Source organism: Sus scrofa, chromosome 3 (genome assembly GCF_000003025.6).
Source record: "Sus scrofa isolate TJ Tabasco breed Duroc chromosome 3, Sscrofa11.1, whole genome shotgun sequence".
Taxonomy (NCBI): domain Eukaryota; kingdom Metazoa; phylum Chordata; class Mammalia; order Artiodactyla; family Suidae; genus Sus; species Sus scrofa.
The window spans coordinates 100,882,018-100,897,648 of record NC_010445.4 but is presented as its reverse complement, the minus strand read 5'-3'; the positions used below and the strand labels follow the sequence as shown (position 1 = coordinate 100,897,648).

Below are 15,631 nucleotides of genomic sequence, written 5' to 3'. Positions count from 1 at the left end.
ACCCCAGGCAATCTATAGATTCATTGCAATCCCTATCAAATTACCAATGGCATTTTTCACAGAACTAGGACAAAAAATTTTTAAATTTGTATGAAAATACAAAACCCTCAAATAGCCAAAACTATTCTTGGGGGGGGGAGGATGGGGCTGAAGAAATCAGGCCCCCTGACTTCCGATTATACTATAAAGCTACAATAATTGCAACAGTATGGTACTGGTACAAAAAGAGAAATACAGATCAATGAAACAGGATAGAAAGCCCAGATAAAACCCATGCACCTATGGTCAACTAATGTATGACAAAAGAAGCAAGAATATACATAGAGAAAGGACAGTTTCTTCAATAAGTGGTGCTGGGTAAACTGGAGGGCTATATTTTAAAAAATGAGATTAGAATATTTTCTTTTTTTTTTTTTTTTTGTCTTTTGTTGTTGTTGTTGTTGCTATTTCTTGGGCCGCTCCCGCGGCATATGGAGGTTCCCAGGCTAGGGGTTGAATCGGAGCTGTAGCCACCGGCCTACGCCAGAGCCACAGCAACGTGGGATCCGAGCCGCGTCTGCAACCTACACCACAGCTCACAGCAACGCCGGATCGTTAACCCACTGAGCAAGGGCAGGGACCGAACCCGCAACCTCATGGTTCCTAGTCGGATTCGTTAACCACTGCGCCACGACGGGAACTCCCCTAGAATATTTTCTAACATCATACCCAAAAATAAACTCAAAATAGATTAAAGACCTAAATGTAAGGCCAGATACTATAAAACTCCTAGAGGAAAACAGGCAAAACACTCTTTGACATAAATCACAGCAATATCTTATTTGATTCACCTCCTAGAATAATGACAATAAAAACTAAAATAAACCAATGGGACCTAACTAAACTTAAAAGCTTTTGCACAGCAAAGAAAACCACAAACGAAATAAAAAGACAACCCGCAGAATGGGAGAAAACATTTGCAAATGAAGCAACTGACAAGGGATTAATCTCCTAAATATACAAACAGCTCATGCAGGTCAGTATCAAATAAACAACACGATCAAAAACTGAAAATTTAAATAGACGTTTCTCCAAAGAAGACATACAAATGACTAAAAAGCAAATAAAAAAATGCTCAACACTGCTAATTATTAGATAAATGCAAATCAAAACTACAATGAGGTATCCCCGAACTGGTCAAGATGGCCATCAAAGTCTACAAATAATAAATGCTGGAGAGGGTGTCAAGAAAGGGAACCTTCTTACACTGTTAGTGGGAATGTAAACTGGTATAACCACTGTTTTTACAGTATGAAATTTCCTTAAAAAACTAAAAATCCCAATCCCACTCCTGGGCATGTATTTGGAGAAAAGCATAATTCCAAAAAATACATGAACCCCAATGTACACTGAAGTACTATTAACAATAGCCAAGACATGGAAGCAACCTAAATGCCCACTGACAGAGGAATGGATAAAGAACATGTGGTACAGAAGTTGCTGTTGTGGCTCAGCAAAAACAAATCTGACTAGCATCCATGAGGACCCAGGTTCGATCCCTGGACTTGCTCAGTGGGTTAAGGATCCGGTGTTGTGCTGAGCTGTGGTGCAGGTCACAGACATGGCTTGGATCCTGTGTTACTGTGGCTGTGGTGTAGGCTGTCAGCTGCATCTCCAATTCAATCCCTAGACTGGGAATCTCCATATGACATGAGGTGTGGCCCTAAAAAGACAAAAAAAAAAAAGATGTGGCACATATACACAAAGGAATATTACTTGGTCATAGAAAAGAAACAATGCCATTTACAGCAAAATGGATGGATCAAGAGATTATCACACTAAGTGAAGTCAGAAAGAAAGAAAAATATCATATGATATCACTCACATGTGCAACCTTAAAAAATGATACAAATGAACTTATTTACAAAACAGAAAAACAGACTTACAGACTTTCAAAAACAAATTTATGGTTACCAAAAAGGAAAGGTGGGGGGGGGCAATAAATTAGGAGTTTGGTATTGACATATACACACTACTATATATATCAACAAGGACCTACTGTATACCACAAAGAACTGTACTCAATATTCTGTAATAATCTATATGGAAAAAGAATCCGAAAAAGAATGGATATTTGTATATGCATAACTGAATCACTTTGCTGTACAAGTGAAGTATACTTCATTACAAAATAAAAAATTAAATTGAAAAATAAATCATACTATTGACAGGAATTAACAATTACTGAGTTATTAGGTGACAGGCACTGTCCTAAGCACTTTTCTAAGGATCTCTGTTTTACAACTGAGGAAACTGAGGCACAGAGAGAAGGATTATGTAATCGGCTAGTGGGTAGTGAAACTAGGCAGTCTGACTCCAGAACCCACCTATTAAATCACTATACTGTGCTACAGAGAGGTAGGTTGTCCAGATTATGTAGTGTCAAAACAATCCCTCAGCCAGGAAGAGATTTAATGTGCTAGAAAAGAGAAAATCAACAAGGTTTTGATCTCAAACTATGATAGCTAGGAGTTACCACTGTGGCTCAGCAGTAATGAACCCAACTAGTATTCATGAGGACGCGGGTTAGATTCCCAGCCTCACTCAGTGGGTTAAGGATCTGGCACTGCCGTGAGCTGCAGTGTAGGTCACAGATGCAGCTCAGATCCAGTGTTGCTTGGAGTAGGCCTGCAGCTGCAGCTCTGAATCCACCCCTAGCCTGGGAACCTCTATTATGTTGAGGGTATGGCCCTAAAATTAAAAAATAATAATAATAATCAAACTGTGAAAGCTAAAAGTAGGGTTCATGTTTCATTTCCCTGTAAATAAAGCACCAAGTTCTTGTCATTTTTGCTACTCCATGCACAGTCCTTAGACCCTTTCCTTTTATATTCCAGCTATTCAGTGTAGGATGGATGTGCAATGGACTCTCATGAGAGAATTATTAACTATTTATTCTCAGTACAAAATAATTAAATGTTCCTTCACAAGTAACTATATATACAAATTCCAAATCTTGAAGGTAAAGTACCTACTTTAGGGAATCAGATCCACATCAAAGTCAGATAACCTGTTTGTTTTAAAGCTCTCTTGAGAAATTATTCCACAAGCTGTTCTACTGTCACTTTTCATCTCAAATAACTACTGGTGCTAGAAAACTCTAATTTACCTTAAATACTCAAAATCTTTTTGAAGTTTAGGACCAATTCCTCCGGTCCTAGACTTTGTCCTCCATGAAAATAAAAAGGAACATACCCCAGACAGCCACATTCTATTTTCTTTCAGCTGTTCTTTTCTAAATGCTTAAGGTCTTCACATTCCCCATAAGAGGCAAGGTATTAGAACTGAGTTTTCCAGAAAAGTTCTTGTTTTTTTGTTTTTTTTGGTTTTTTTTTTTGGCTTTTGCCTCACCCTCAGCATATGGAGGTTCCTAGGCTAGGGTCGAATTGGAGCTGCTGGCCCAAGCCACAGACACAGCAATGGGGATCCGAGCCACGTTTGCAACCTACACCACAGCTCATGGCAACACCAGATCCTTAAACCACTGAGCAAGGCTAGGGATCCAACCCGCGTCCTCATGGATACTACTTGGGTTCGTTAACCACTGAGCCATGATGGGAACTCCTCCAAAAAAGTTCTTATAAATCCTGACTATAATGAAAAAAATGTGTTTGATAATATCAGAACCTCCCTGAAAGATGCAGTTACAAATAAGCCAACCTATAATTCAGTAAATTCTTGAACATACAAATTAATGTTTTGTTTTGTTTGCTTTTTAGGGCTGCACCCTCAGCACATGGAAGTTCCCAGGCTAGGGGTGGAACTGGAGATACAGCCGCTGGCCTACACCACAGCCACAGCGACAGGGGATCTGAGCGGCGTCTGCAACCTATACCACATAGCTCACGGCAATGCCAGATCCTTAACACACTGAGCTAGGCCAGGGTTCAAACTTGAGTCCTCAAAGATACCAGCCAGGTTTGTTACCACTGAGCCACAACGCAAACTCCATGAATTAATGTCTTGATTTCACTGTTAAATTCTTCAATTTTTCTTCTGTCAGCCTTCATAGAGACTCCAGTCTGTTTACAGACTACCATGAGAATGCTACCTTGGAGTTTAGCCACATTACAGCCTCTGCTTCAGAGGGAATGGCTCCCAAACACATGTAGATAAAATCAATATCAACATTTCCAAAGCATGTTCTACAAGACACCCATTCTAAGGACAAGGAATCAGTATTACAGAGAAAAAGAATGCCTCGGTCAAGTAAGTTTGGAGTTTCCTGGGTTAAGCAAAGGTCACCGGTTTCTTTTACAATAGGACTCCTCAGTCTCTGATACACTCATAGTACTGCTTTTCCGTGAGTGCCCTAGTGACACTTTGGAAAATGCTGACAAAGTTCAGTCCAGAAGTAAATGATCCCAAGGCTTTAAGCCTTAGCAAACTGTCATTACTGGGACATTTGACAAAAGTAGGCTATGAGAAAAGTTACACATTTGGAGGAAAATGTAGTCTGTGAAGAGGTCACCTGGAGACAATGGGCCAGAACTCAGGAGAGAACACAAGCTGGAGACATCTGGGAGTCGTTCACAGGGACCAGGCTAAAGCCCGGAGACCAGATGAGATATTCCCTTAGAAACACATTAAGACCGGTCCTTCAAAACAACCTTGCCTTACATCTACTGCTTTAGTATCTTCTCTTGAGCAATAAATCTAGAAAGACATCAGGACCTAAAGACTCTAAGGGTAGGAATAAAACAAATTAAATTGGAAAACTGCCTAAGAAAAAATAGCACAACAGAGTTCCCGTTGTAGCTCAGTGGGTTAAGAATCCAACTATCATCCATGAGGTTGTGGATGTGATCCCTGGTCTCGATCAGTCCATTAAGGATTCCCGTGTGGCTGTGGCTGTGGCTGTGGCTGTGGTGTAGGCAGGCAGCTGCAGCTCCAGTTCAACCCCAGTCTTGGAACTGCCATATGGCACAAGTGCGGCCCTAAAAAAAAAAAAAGTAGTAACACAGGTGAAAAGTATATTAGTGTTGATAAATGCTGATAACATGATAAGGTATACCAACTAATCTATGATAAAGGAGGCAAGAATATACAATGGAGAAAAGACAGCTTGTTCAATAAGTGGTGCTGGGAAAATTGGACAGCCACATGGGAAAAGAATGAAATTAGAACACTCCCTAACACCATACACAAAAATCAACTCCAAATGGACACAAGACCTAGATATAAAACCAGATACTATAAAACTCTTAGAGGAAAACATAGGCCAAACACTCTCTGACATAAACGACAGCAACATCTTCTCAGATCCACCTCTTAGAGTCATGACAGTAAAAACAAAAATAAACAAATGGGACCTACTCAAACTTCAAAGTTTCTGCACAGCAAAGGAAACCCTGAACAAAATGCAAAGACAACCCACAGAATGGGAGAAAATCTTTGCAAGTGAATCGACTGACAAGGGATTCATCTCCAAAACCTACAAACACCTTCTGCAGCTCCATACCAAAAATACAAACAACCCCATCCAAAAATGGGCAGAAGATCTCAACAGACAGTTCTCCAAAGAAGACATACAGATGGCCAAAAAACACATGAAAAGATGTTCAACATCACTCATTATTAGAGAAATGTACATCAAAACCACGATGAGGTACCACCTTACACCAGCCAGAATGGCCATCATCAAAAAGTCTACAAACAAGAAGTGCTGGAGAGGGTGTGGAGAAAAAGGAACCCTAGGTACATTGTTGGTGGGACTGTAAATTGGTGCAACCACTGTGGAAAGCAGTAGGGAGATTCCTCAGAAAACTCAAAATAGAACTACCATTTGATCCAGCGATCCCACTTCTGGGCATTTATCCAGAAAAAAACGACGACTCGCAAAGACACAGGTACTCCCATGTTCATTGCAGCACTATTTGCAGTAGCCAAGACATGGAAACAACCTAAATGTCCATCGACAGAGGAGTGGATCAAGAAGATGTGGTACATATACACAATGGAATATTACCCAGCCATTAAAAAGAATGAAATACCAGCATTTTCAGCAACATGGATGGACCTAGAAACTATCATGCTAAGTGAAGTCGGCCATACAATGAGACACCAACACCAAATGCTTTCACTGACATGTGGAATCTGAAAAAAGTACAGACTGAACTTCTTTGCAGAACAGATGCTGACTCACAGACATTGAAAAACTTACAGTCTCCAGAGGAGACATTTTGGGGGCGGGGGGATGTGCTTGGGTTATGGGACGGAAATCCTGTGAAATTGGATTGTTATGATCATTATACAACTACAGATGTGATAAATTCATTTGAGTAATAAAAATAAAGCAAAAAAAACATGATATGGTATAGAACTACCTAACTTATCCAAAAAATCTTTTTCAAAAGACAAATCAATAGATCATTCTTTTCAGGGAACATGGGCTTCTCTGAAAACATAATGAATAACATAAGCCATCTCTCCAGAAAAAATACACACATACAACATTAAGCCTATTAATTTAAGAGGGTTTTGTAGGCCTCCTGAGGCCTAAGCACAGAGCTCTTTCTAGCTCTAACTCCCAGGTCCCTAGGTCACTTCCATCTACCAGATAAAGCCCAGAGTTACAGGACATTTGAAAGTATGTATGACCTTTTAACCTATGTTTTCATGTATTTTTAATACAGTGCAGAGGAAATGTATTTTTGCATTTTGGGGCCTCAAAAAAATGAAAACTTATTTATTGAGTGAAACTCAAGTCATTTAACACCATAAATAGAAGGGCATATGATGGTAATACTTTCACAAAACAGCTCTGACAGGCTAAATGAATTTACAAGGCCACAAAGCTAACACATACCAGATCTTCCACATCCTAACTCAGTACTTCTTAACTAAATCAAGCCACCTTAAATATAATAAGCATATTATTAAATTGGGTAGGACATAGTATTCAAAATAAAAGTCCCTTAAAACACCAACCTTCTAAGAATGACTATAAATAATCAGGTCTCTAACTTATTTACTTAACCAGATCATTCCATTTTTAGCACCTAAACACTAACAAATTAAGGAGCAAATTATATATACTGGCTTTTTAAAAAACTTTTAATGCACACCTCTCTACTTACCACCATTTCTAAAATTAATGAAAACTCAAAACAGCAAAACAAATGCAAAAAAACCTATTATCGGAGTTCCCATTGTGGCTCAGAGGTTAACGAACCCAACTAGTATCCATGAGGACTCAGGTTCGATCCCTGACCTCGCTCAGTGGGTTAAGGATCCAGCGTTGCCGTGAGCTTAGCTGTGGTGTAGGTCGAAAATGTAGCTCGGATACCATGTTGCTATGGCTGTGGTGCAGGCCAGCAGCCACAACTACAATTTGACCCCTAGCCTGGGAAACTCCATATGCCTCGGATGCAGCCTTAAAAATAAAGACAAAAAAAAAAAAAACAAAAAAAAAACCTATTATCTTTACAGCATAAACATGATTATGTTCAGACAAAAATACAAATAGTTTAAGCCTTTGGTTATTTAGCAAGCAGAGGATATGATGCCAAAAACCACACGGCGTTTCTCTGCTTTGGGCCCCTGGTATTAAGAGTCTGGCAGGCAGGGATCAAGCATTTATTATCTGATGTCCCCTTGGCAGACTCTACAAAAACAGTGAGGCCTGGCTGCACAGCAGGAGTTAGGTATTCCAACTACTACTTAAAGATCCACTTTAACTCAAAGTGTGGTTGCAAATGAAATACTGAACCAAGTGTGTGCCTCTGTTTCTCCACTGGAAATTCGATAATATATTATCTGTCTATATCCCGTCTTCAGACAAAAGCAGTACTGCCTAAGGGTTAAGAATGCAGTGGCTAAAGGAACTGGTTCACATTTTGGCTTTGCCACCTACCAACTTTGGCAAGTTACCATAACCTCCCTGTGCCTCAGTTTCTTCCATTGCAAAATGGACTTAATAACAGGGTCTATTTCAGGGATTGTTGTAAGAATTAAGTAAGTTAATACATGGAGAAGTCTTAAGAGCTGTGCCTGGTAAGGAATAAGCACTCTACAAATGTTAGCTTATATTATCATTATTTTAAACAGACGACAACAATAATCAACTTATGCCTGTACTGTACTTAGACGTCCTTAGGAAATCACAGGCCCTAATTTTTTTTTTTTTTTTTACTTTTTAATCATGTGGCTTAACTACCAGCTGTTTTTTTCTAAATATAGTAAATAATGGCCAATTATTTTTGCAAAGAACTGAAAAAGAATTTACTGTCCACAATGCCACCTAAGTCTGACACATCAGCAAAGTTTCAGTTAACTTTGTATCTGGATACAACCAGACTCCCTTAAACCACCTCTAAGCTACCTGGATCCACTCACTTCGACTTTCACAATCCCTACAAATTCCAAACACAATACCATAATGGTCATTCTCACAGTGACCTCCTAGCTGCTCTTTACCCCTGGCCCTCCATCTCCATTCCCCACACGACAGAAGGCAAACCTGATAAAAATCCAAATCTAAGTTCACTCTCCTACTTAAAACCTTTGCAATGGCTCCCTTTTGGGCTAAAGAGAAGTCCCATCTCTTTATAAGACCTAAAAGGCCTGCATGATTCTGAAACCATAATCCCCCTCTGGCTGCTCAGGCCATACATGCCTTCTTTAAATCCTTACCCTGTTCCTTGGGGCCTCCAAGCCTTCACAGATCATGCTCCCTCTAACTGGCATATCCCCCTCTTCACTGCCTCGGACTCCTCAGAGGAGATGAGGTCCCTCTGTTATATGCTCTCATAACCCTAATCCTAATCCTCTCTTCTCCTCTGCAGCACAAAATAAAACTGCAATAAAATTATTTCAATGGTTATTTAATATTGTTCCTCTCCAAAAAATAAAGACAAGTAAGACTTGGGAAGATGTCTCTTTTACTACTATAACCCAAGTGCTTCGAAAGATGCACAGTACCTTATATGCAAGGCACCCGTGTTGTTTTATGCAGAAAAGTGGTGAAATAAGTGATGATGGAAAGCAAATCATCCACAAAACAAGACTAATGCAGATTACTGGCTGCACTGTACTAAATACCTACCTTACCATATGTGTTACAGTGAAGCAAAAGCAAAAATCTACCGCTTCAATCTGGACAAAAGAAAGTTAAGACTAAACTTTCCAAAGTAAAATTAGTTCCCTTGCACAGCTTCAGGTGTTATGTGAAACAGGAGGAGTTCCACTTCAGTTACAAGTAAGAAGATACTCGACCAAATCAAGACTGCTGCCACATTTGGCACTAGCCTCCTCTTCTTGGCAGTCTCTGCGGGGCCAAGAGTTGAGCTGGCCAGGGAAGCATGATTTATCTCCCACATTTAGAAGTGGTCCCTCTACAACAGGAATGCTGTACTACTAATGGACTTTGAATCCTCACCTTGTCATACCAGTACCTTTCCTAAGTATTTGCTAAATAAAAAAAAGCTGATTCCTATGTACCACTAGCAAAAACAAGTTTAATAAAGCACCATATTCCGATTTGAGCTGGAGAAAACAAAGTTGCTCTTTCGTCAGAGAGAGAAAGTTATACTAACTAGATCTCTCTTTCTTTACAAAACAAAGTCATTACTTGGAAAATTAAAAGAAACTAGCCTGCGGACGCTAAGAGGCTAAAAGCTGAGGGGTGGTCGATGTCGGCTGCCCAGTGCAATCACCACCAGGTCTGGAGGACAGCAGTTGCCAACGCATCGCGGACAACCCCAGGTCCGCATGAAGCACGCAGGTTTGACAGACGCCAAACCCCTGCGGTCCGGCTGGCCGCCCGGATCCTGCCAATGCAACAAACGCGATGACCCTCTCTGCGCGCGGATGAGCAGCGTAGCCGCCGCCGGTCAGCCCTCCCCGGGAAATGTGCGTCCGGGGCAAGATCAGGTAAGGACTCGGAGGTCCCCGGGTTAATCGTCTGGCCCTTTGTTCGCTGCACGGCCGCGGAGCCCTGGGCGCCCGCTGCTCCTCCTCCCCCACGGCTCCCGGACGCCAGCGTCTCTCGCCGAGAGGCAGCGGCTCGCCGGCGCCCCGGGCCCTCCCCGCGGCGGGTCAGCGCCCCCGAGGCCTCGGCGGCGCGCGGCCCCTCACCCTCACCTTGTAGACGTCGCCGTAGGTGCCGCTGCCGATGCGCTGAATCAGCTCGAAGTCTTCCTGCGGGTTCCGGCGGGACAGATCGAAACCGGGGTTCATGGCGGGCCCCGGGTGCCCCCCGCCTCCCTCCCGAGCAGGGGAGGGGGGCGCTCAGGGGGCCACACGGAGAGTGGGAGCCGCAGCCGGCCCCCTGCTCCCCCGGCGGTCACAATCGCCCGGCCCCACGCTGCGGCCGCCGCCGCGGACGACGACGACCGGCCTAACCGTCCCCGCCCCCCGCAGCCCGCCGCGGCGCCGAACCCGGGTCACACCCACACGGAGCGAAGAACGCTCGCAGCCCCTCGCTCCGGGTGAAACTCCAACATGGCTTCCGCTTTCGCCGCTCCTCCCCCTCCCCTTACTCCGGCTCCTCCACCCTCCTCCCTCTTTTCCCGGCTCTGGCGCGACTGCGCAGCCGCGATCCCGGAGGGAGCGCTCTCCGACCCCGCGCGCGGCCCGCCCGGTGCGCGCTCCGCTTCGCGCGCCTCTCGAGCTAGGGCAGACTGCCTGCACTACCCGGCCCGAGCGGACCGTGGACCCGCGCGCGACGGCTGCCGTGAGGTGCCAGAAAAGGTTCGCGTGCCCCTGGGACCACCGGCCGGGGGGAAGGACTGGGGGAGGGGGGCAAGCAGAAAAGAGCCCTTGGTGGCCTCTCATTCCCCCAGCGCCTCATCAGGTCCACATCCTAAGCAGGTAGCATAGTTTTAATCTGCAAGACGACCAGTGACCCAAACTATTCTTTTTTTCAGAAACAGCTACATATAGAACACAGCCCACTACCACAGACTTTCAGGGGTCGTCCTGAGGAAAGCCCTTGGGAAAGTGAGCTGTGCGTGGTCCACTCAGGCCCTTGGACTTGACCTGCCAGTGTGCAAAAGAAGATAGGCCAGGAGGGCGGCTGGGAGGAGTCGGTGGGCGTGGGAAAACACGAGAGAAAATGCGCCAAACGGCCTCCAGCTAGCCTCCATGAAGGGCGTGGGAGCAGACAGAGCCCAGCACTAAAGCTTGACCTTGACCAGAGACGTCTGGATATCAAAGACCCGGGCGGGGACTGTGTAAGCTGTCAAGCAACCTTCTGGAGGAGAGGTGAGGGTTGGGGTGAAGTGTGGACAAGATCCCTTCCCACAGCTGAAATGTCAACACGTGATGATATGGAAGCTCTATAGTTTACCTACCCTAAGCCCCACCCTGCATAAGACCCAGATTGCAAGCACTGCGTGCCATCTCTGTGAACACTAGCACCAGCTCTTACCATCTGTCCAAGAAAGCATGTGGGTATGGGGGATTAATTTTTGTTCTCGATAAATTGACCACTAGGCATTCTCAAAAGCTTTGATCAAGTAGGTAGGTGATGGCCACTTTGGCAATACCACTTTGGAGCTTTGCTTCAGAAACGCTTTCCTAATACTCTTAGGCTCCACATCTTCTGAACATTAATGTTCCCAAATGCCTTATGGCTCCCTGAGAAACTAGGTCTTATCAAACCAGTTGAGGATAAAATAAGTATAATCAAATAATAGTCAAGTGAAATACTTAGAGTTAACTGCCTCATACTTTTTTTGTCTTTTCAATCCTTTGGCTTATGGCAAGATTGCATGTTTACTAAATTCTCAAGTTGTTTGCTCTGGGCATCTATTGACTGAAAGATGTTGGGAAATGACCATCTCTTGACCTGTACAAGCCGACTTTCAGTTGTCTAGTTTTTAATTATTTTAAAGTATCAGTACTATGAACATCATCACTTAAATTGCTACCTGATGAGTACTTATCTTTGGGTTTCTTCTTCATCTTATTTTTTTTTTTTTATTGGCTGCACCCATGGCATGTGGAAGTTCCCATGCCAGGAATTGTATCTGAGCTGCAGGTGCAATCTTCAGTTGTGACAACACCAGATTCTAACCCACTGCACAGGGCTGGGGATTGAACCTATGCCTCTGCAGCAACCCTAGGCACTACAGTTGGATTCTTAACCCACTGCATCACAATGGGAACTCCAGGTTCTTCTAAGTGGATCTGCCTTAAAGCTCTGGTATCTTGAAAACTGACTATAAATGTTATTCCGTGGCTAAGGACCCTGTTTTTGCCTGTTTAAGGCACTTGCCCAGAATGTAGGCCTTCCTTCAGCCTGTCCACTTTTGGAGAATTGCTTGGCCTCTTTAAGCCAAACATGAGGATAATTAGCCCAGGGTTCAGATAAGCAGACCTAATAAAGCATCCCAAATAGGAGCCAGTTCTTCTTTCTTTCTCTGCCTTTTTAATACCAGAAAGCCAAATTCTCAGGATTGAATCCTGCGTAAGAATGTTCTAATGGTTTCACTGTTTTGTTTGCTTGGATTGTCATCTGTGCAGATAACTTTGCATTTGCATCACTAATAGACTTCTTTCAAAGGGAAAAGACATTTCAGTAGGGCTGAATCTTTAAAGTTGTGTCTGTTCCATTTTGGCAGGGCCAAGCTAGGCCTTTAGAAAAGACATGGATTTGCATGTAAGGGCCTGATTTGCCATATGGATTACAACATAAATAAAAGGGCTTTTGCAATCAAGAATAAAATATTTGTCCTTTGTAGTATATACATAGAGCCAAAGCCGAAGTCTTTTTTTTTTTTTCTAACATTCCTCAATTTCACTAGAAGTAACACTAATAATCACACTTTCTTTGAATCAGAGAAATAGCATCCCTCTTCTACGATTAGAAGCATTCTTAGAAGTCATAAACTGCTTCTACAGCATCTCTCATGAATTTACTGCTGCTGGAATACCTTCAGTAAAGTAGAACTCACTGTTCTAAAACACCCTGCTTCATTATGAGATGGTGGTAGTGAATAGTCATAAAATAATAGAAAAAATATATGTTAACATTCCCACGTGCTTAAAGAGTGCCAGGAACTGAGCCAAGTCCTTTCCATGTATTATCTCACTTAATTCTCACAACTTGATTACAACTTGATGGCATTATTAGCTCCAATTTTTTTTTTTTTTTGAGGCACAGATTAAGCTGCTCAAGGCAACACAGCTGAAATTTGAGCAGAGGTAGTATGACACAAGGGCCAGACTGTTAGCTAGTAGCCTGTAGTTAAAGTATACTTTAAAATTTTTCTCTCATGCTAAGCCAAAATCTCCCTCCCTGTAACCATTTGAGTCAGTGATGATTAGATTCCAGTGGTGCAAAGTACAAAGAAGAAAAACCACTGTGCCTGCCCTCAAGAAATTTGCAGTCTCACAAAGCAGAGGAGGGGCATAAATGTAGACGGGAAGGTATAGGAATGATGCTAAAGCTAAATCTTGAAGATTATTTTGGAGTTTGCCAGACGGACATAGAGGAGGTGGCCACTTAGCCCAAGCCCTTAAAGTACTCACCCATATTAAGCATCAAACGCAGTAGGAAGTACATAAAGGCTAAGATGGGCAGTGGCGGTTGTCACCATATCCAGACCATCTTTCTGTTAGCACATCCCCCACGGGTCTGTGGCTTAGAAATTCCTTGGTCTCCACACCAGCTTTCAGTTTCATCCTCAGGACATCTTGTCTAATAACCCACTGGATCCCCTTTGGCTCATTGGCCTTATATCCACCACTCACATTTTCAATATACCAGCAGCTTTGGGAAAGGAATCCTGAGCCAACCTGAGCTCAAAAAGGACTCACTGAAGTAAAGCCATCCACTACAGAAGGAGAATAAGACCCCTGCATGTCTGTGAAACAATATGAGAAACTTTGAGGAGGTTATATAGCCTGGCCTAGCTATCACAGCTCTGAGCCTGGCTACCTGGGTTCAAATTTCATTTCTGTCTTCAGTAAGAAGGCAGTAATAAGGGGAAGTTATTTCAAACTGGAGCTATTAAAAGAGTCAAAAGGAGAATACGTGGGGGTTCCTGCTGTAGCACTGCTGGATTGGCAGTGTCTTGGGAGTACTGAGACACAGGTTTGATTGCCCAGCATGGTGGGTTAAGGGTCCAGCGTCGCCAAAGCTGTGGCTTGGGTCACAATTTTGGCTCAGATCTGATCCCTGGCCTGAGAACTCCATGTCCCTTGTAGTAGTACTGGCACCACAGTAATCATGCAAAGTATTAATTAGTGTTATTTTTGAGTACATTTTAGAATGTTTTAGATGGTAACAGTCATGAGGATAGGGATGGAGATATAATTGAGGAAGCAAATGCAATAACACATGTAAGAGACCGTGAATTAAGGCCAGGGATGGCTAGGTTGGAGAGGAGGGAGAGAAACCAAGAAATAATTAGAAGATGGAATTGCCAGTTTCTGGGAGGTAAGGGAGCAGGAGACATGAATGATAAGTAGGTTTCTGTCTTAAACAATTGAGAAGATCCCAAAAAGATGATAGCATTTGCTATAATAAGAGGAACTGGGGATATTTGGGGGAGGATTTTTTATTTTTTATTTTCTTTTTTGTCTTTTTATGGCCTTACCCACAACATATGGAGGTTCCCAGGCTAGGGGTCTAATTGAAGCTACAGCTGCCAGCCTACACCACAGCAACCCCAGATCTGAGCCACATCTGCGACCTACACCACAGCTTATGGCAACGCCCAGGGATCAAACCCGCAATCTCATGGTTCCAGGTTGTCTTTGTTTCTGCTGCACCACAGCAGGAACTCCTGGGCGAGGATTTTAACGCTGGATCAAAGCAGATGATTCTGTTTTGTATCTGTTAAGTTTGAGGTGCTCAAATAAAAAATGTAAAATAATTGATACATTTTATACTTAGCACTAATGAAAATTAGAGTTGAAACTTAGAAAAGAGGTCAGGGATAATTTTTAAATTTGAAGAATTAGAGTTCAGAAATATTTATTGAGCATCTATTGTACGCCAAACATATATTGGGTTTTGGCAATGCAATGGTCCCTGAACTCAAGTTAGGGATATAGACAAGTTCTCAGATAATTTCTTGACAGTGAGATAAGTACTAGGGGGCAGACAAGCAGAACAAGAAGGAGGTGTTTGATGTCACTTGGCCTAACAATTTGGTTCTTTTTCAGTGACTATAAATATTTTTAATATATTTAAAAGGAAAATTTTAAAAGCATGTATTCAACATTTATTTACTGATGAGGTGGAGTGCTGCATGGGGAGTGGGTGCAGGTGGAAGTCCTCAGGTACCAGCTCTCAGCTTCCACTCTGTTATTCTGAGCAATTCAGCTCTGCTCCCAAATTTGCTTACCTCCCAGCACAGTGTGTCTCAATGAAGGTTTCATTAGCATTTAGGGTAGGACAGCTCTTCCTTGTGTGGGACTGTCCCCAAGGATCATAACATCTCTGCCACCCATTAATACTGCTCTGAGTTATGCTGACATCATTGGAGAACTATCACCCACACCAGACTATCATAGAATTCCTGTTTTATATAGTATATTCCCTGAGAGAAGTTCTGATATGTGAAATATTGTCCCTCATTACATTTCCAGTATTAAGATCTGAGTCATGTTTCACTGCCCTCTGTATATGCATGACAAA

General features: G+C 42.8%; 2 protein-coding genes across 8 annotated transcripts in view; one reads left to right on the top strand and one right to left on the bottom strand.

Moving 5' to 3' along the window:
- Window positions 1-10,501, bottom strand: part of MAP4K3 (mitogen-activated protein kinase kinase kinase kinase 3) — a 197,520-nt gene extending 187,019 nt beyond the window's left edge. For 5 of the 7 annotated variants that reach the window (XR_002342963.1, XM_021088335.1, XM_021088337.1 and 2 more), the window contains exon 1: window positions 10,123-10,484. Coding sequence is in view for 6 of the 7 variants with exons in the window: in XM_021088335.1 (XP_020943994.1) it covers window positions 10,123-10,218 (96 nt within the window). In the remaining variant the exon portion in view is untranslated. Of the gene's footprint in view, window positions 1-10,122 lie in introns of all 7 variants that reach the window. The other 2 variants (XM_021088336.1, XM_021088339.1) reach the window with 2 other exon arrangements.
- Window positions 10,626-15,631, top strand: part of TMEM178A (transmembrane protein 178A) — a 273,146-nt gene continuing 268,140 nt past the window's right edge. Inside the window, exon 1 of the mRNA XM_021088345.1 lies at window positions 10,626-10,731. The gene's annotated coding sequence lies outside the window, so the exon portion shown is untranslated. The remainder of the gene's footprint in view (window positions 10,732-15,631) is intronic.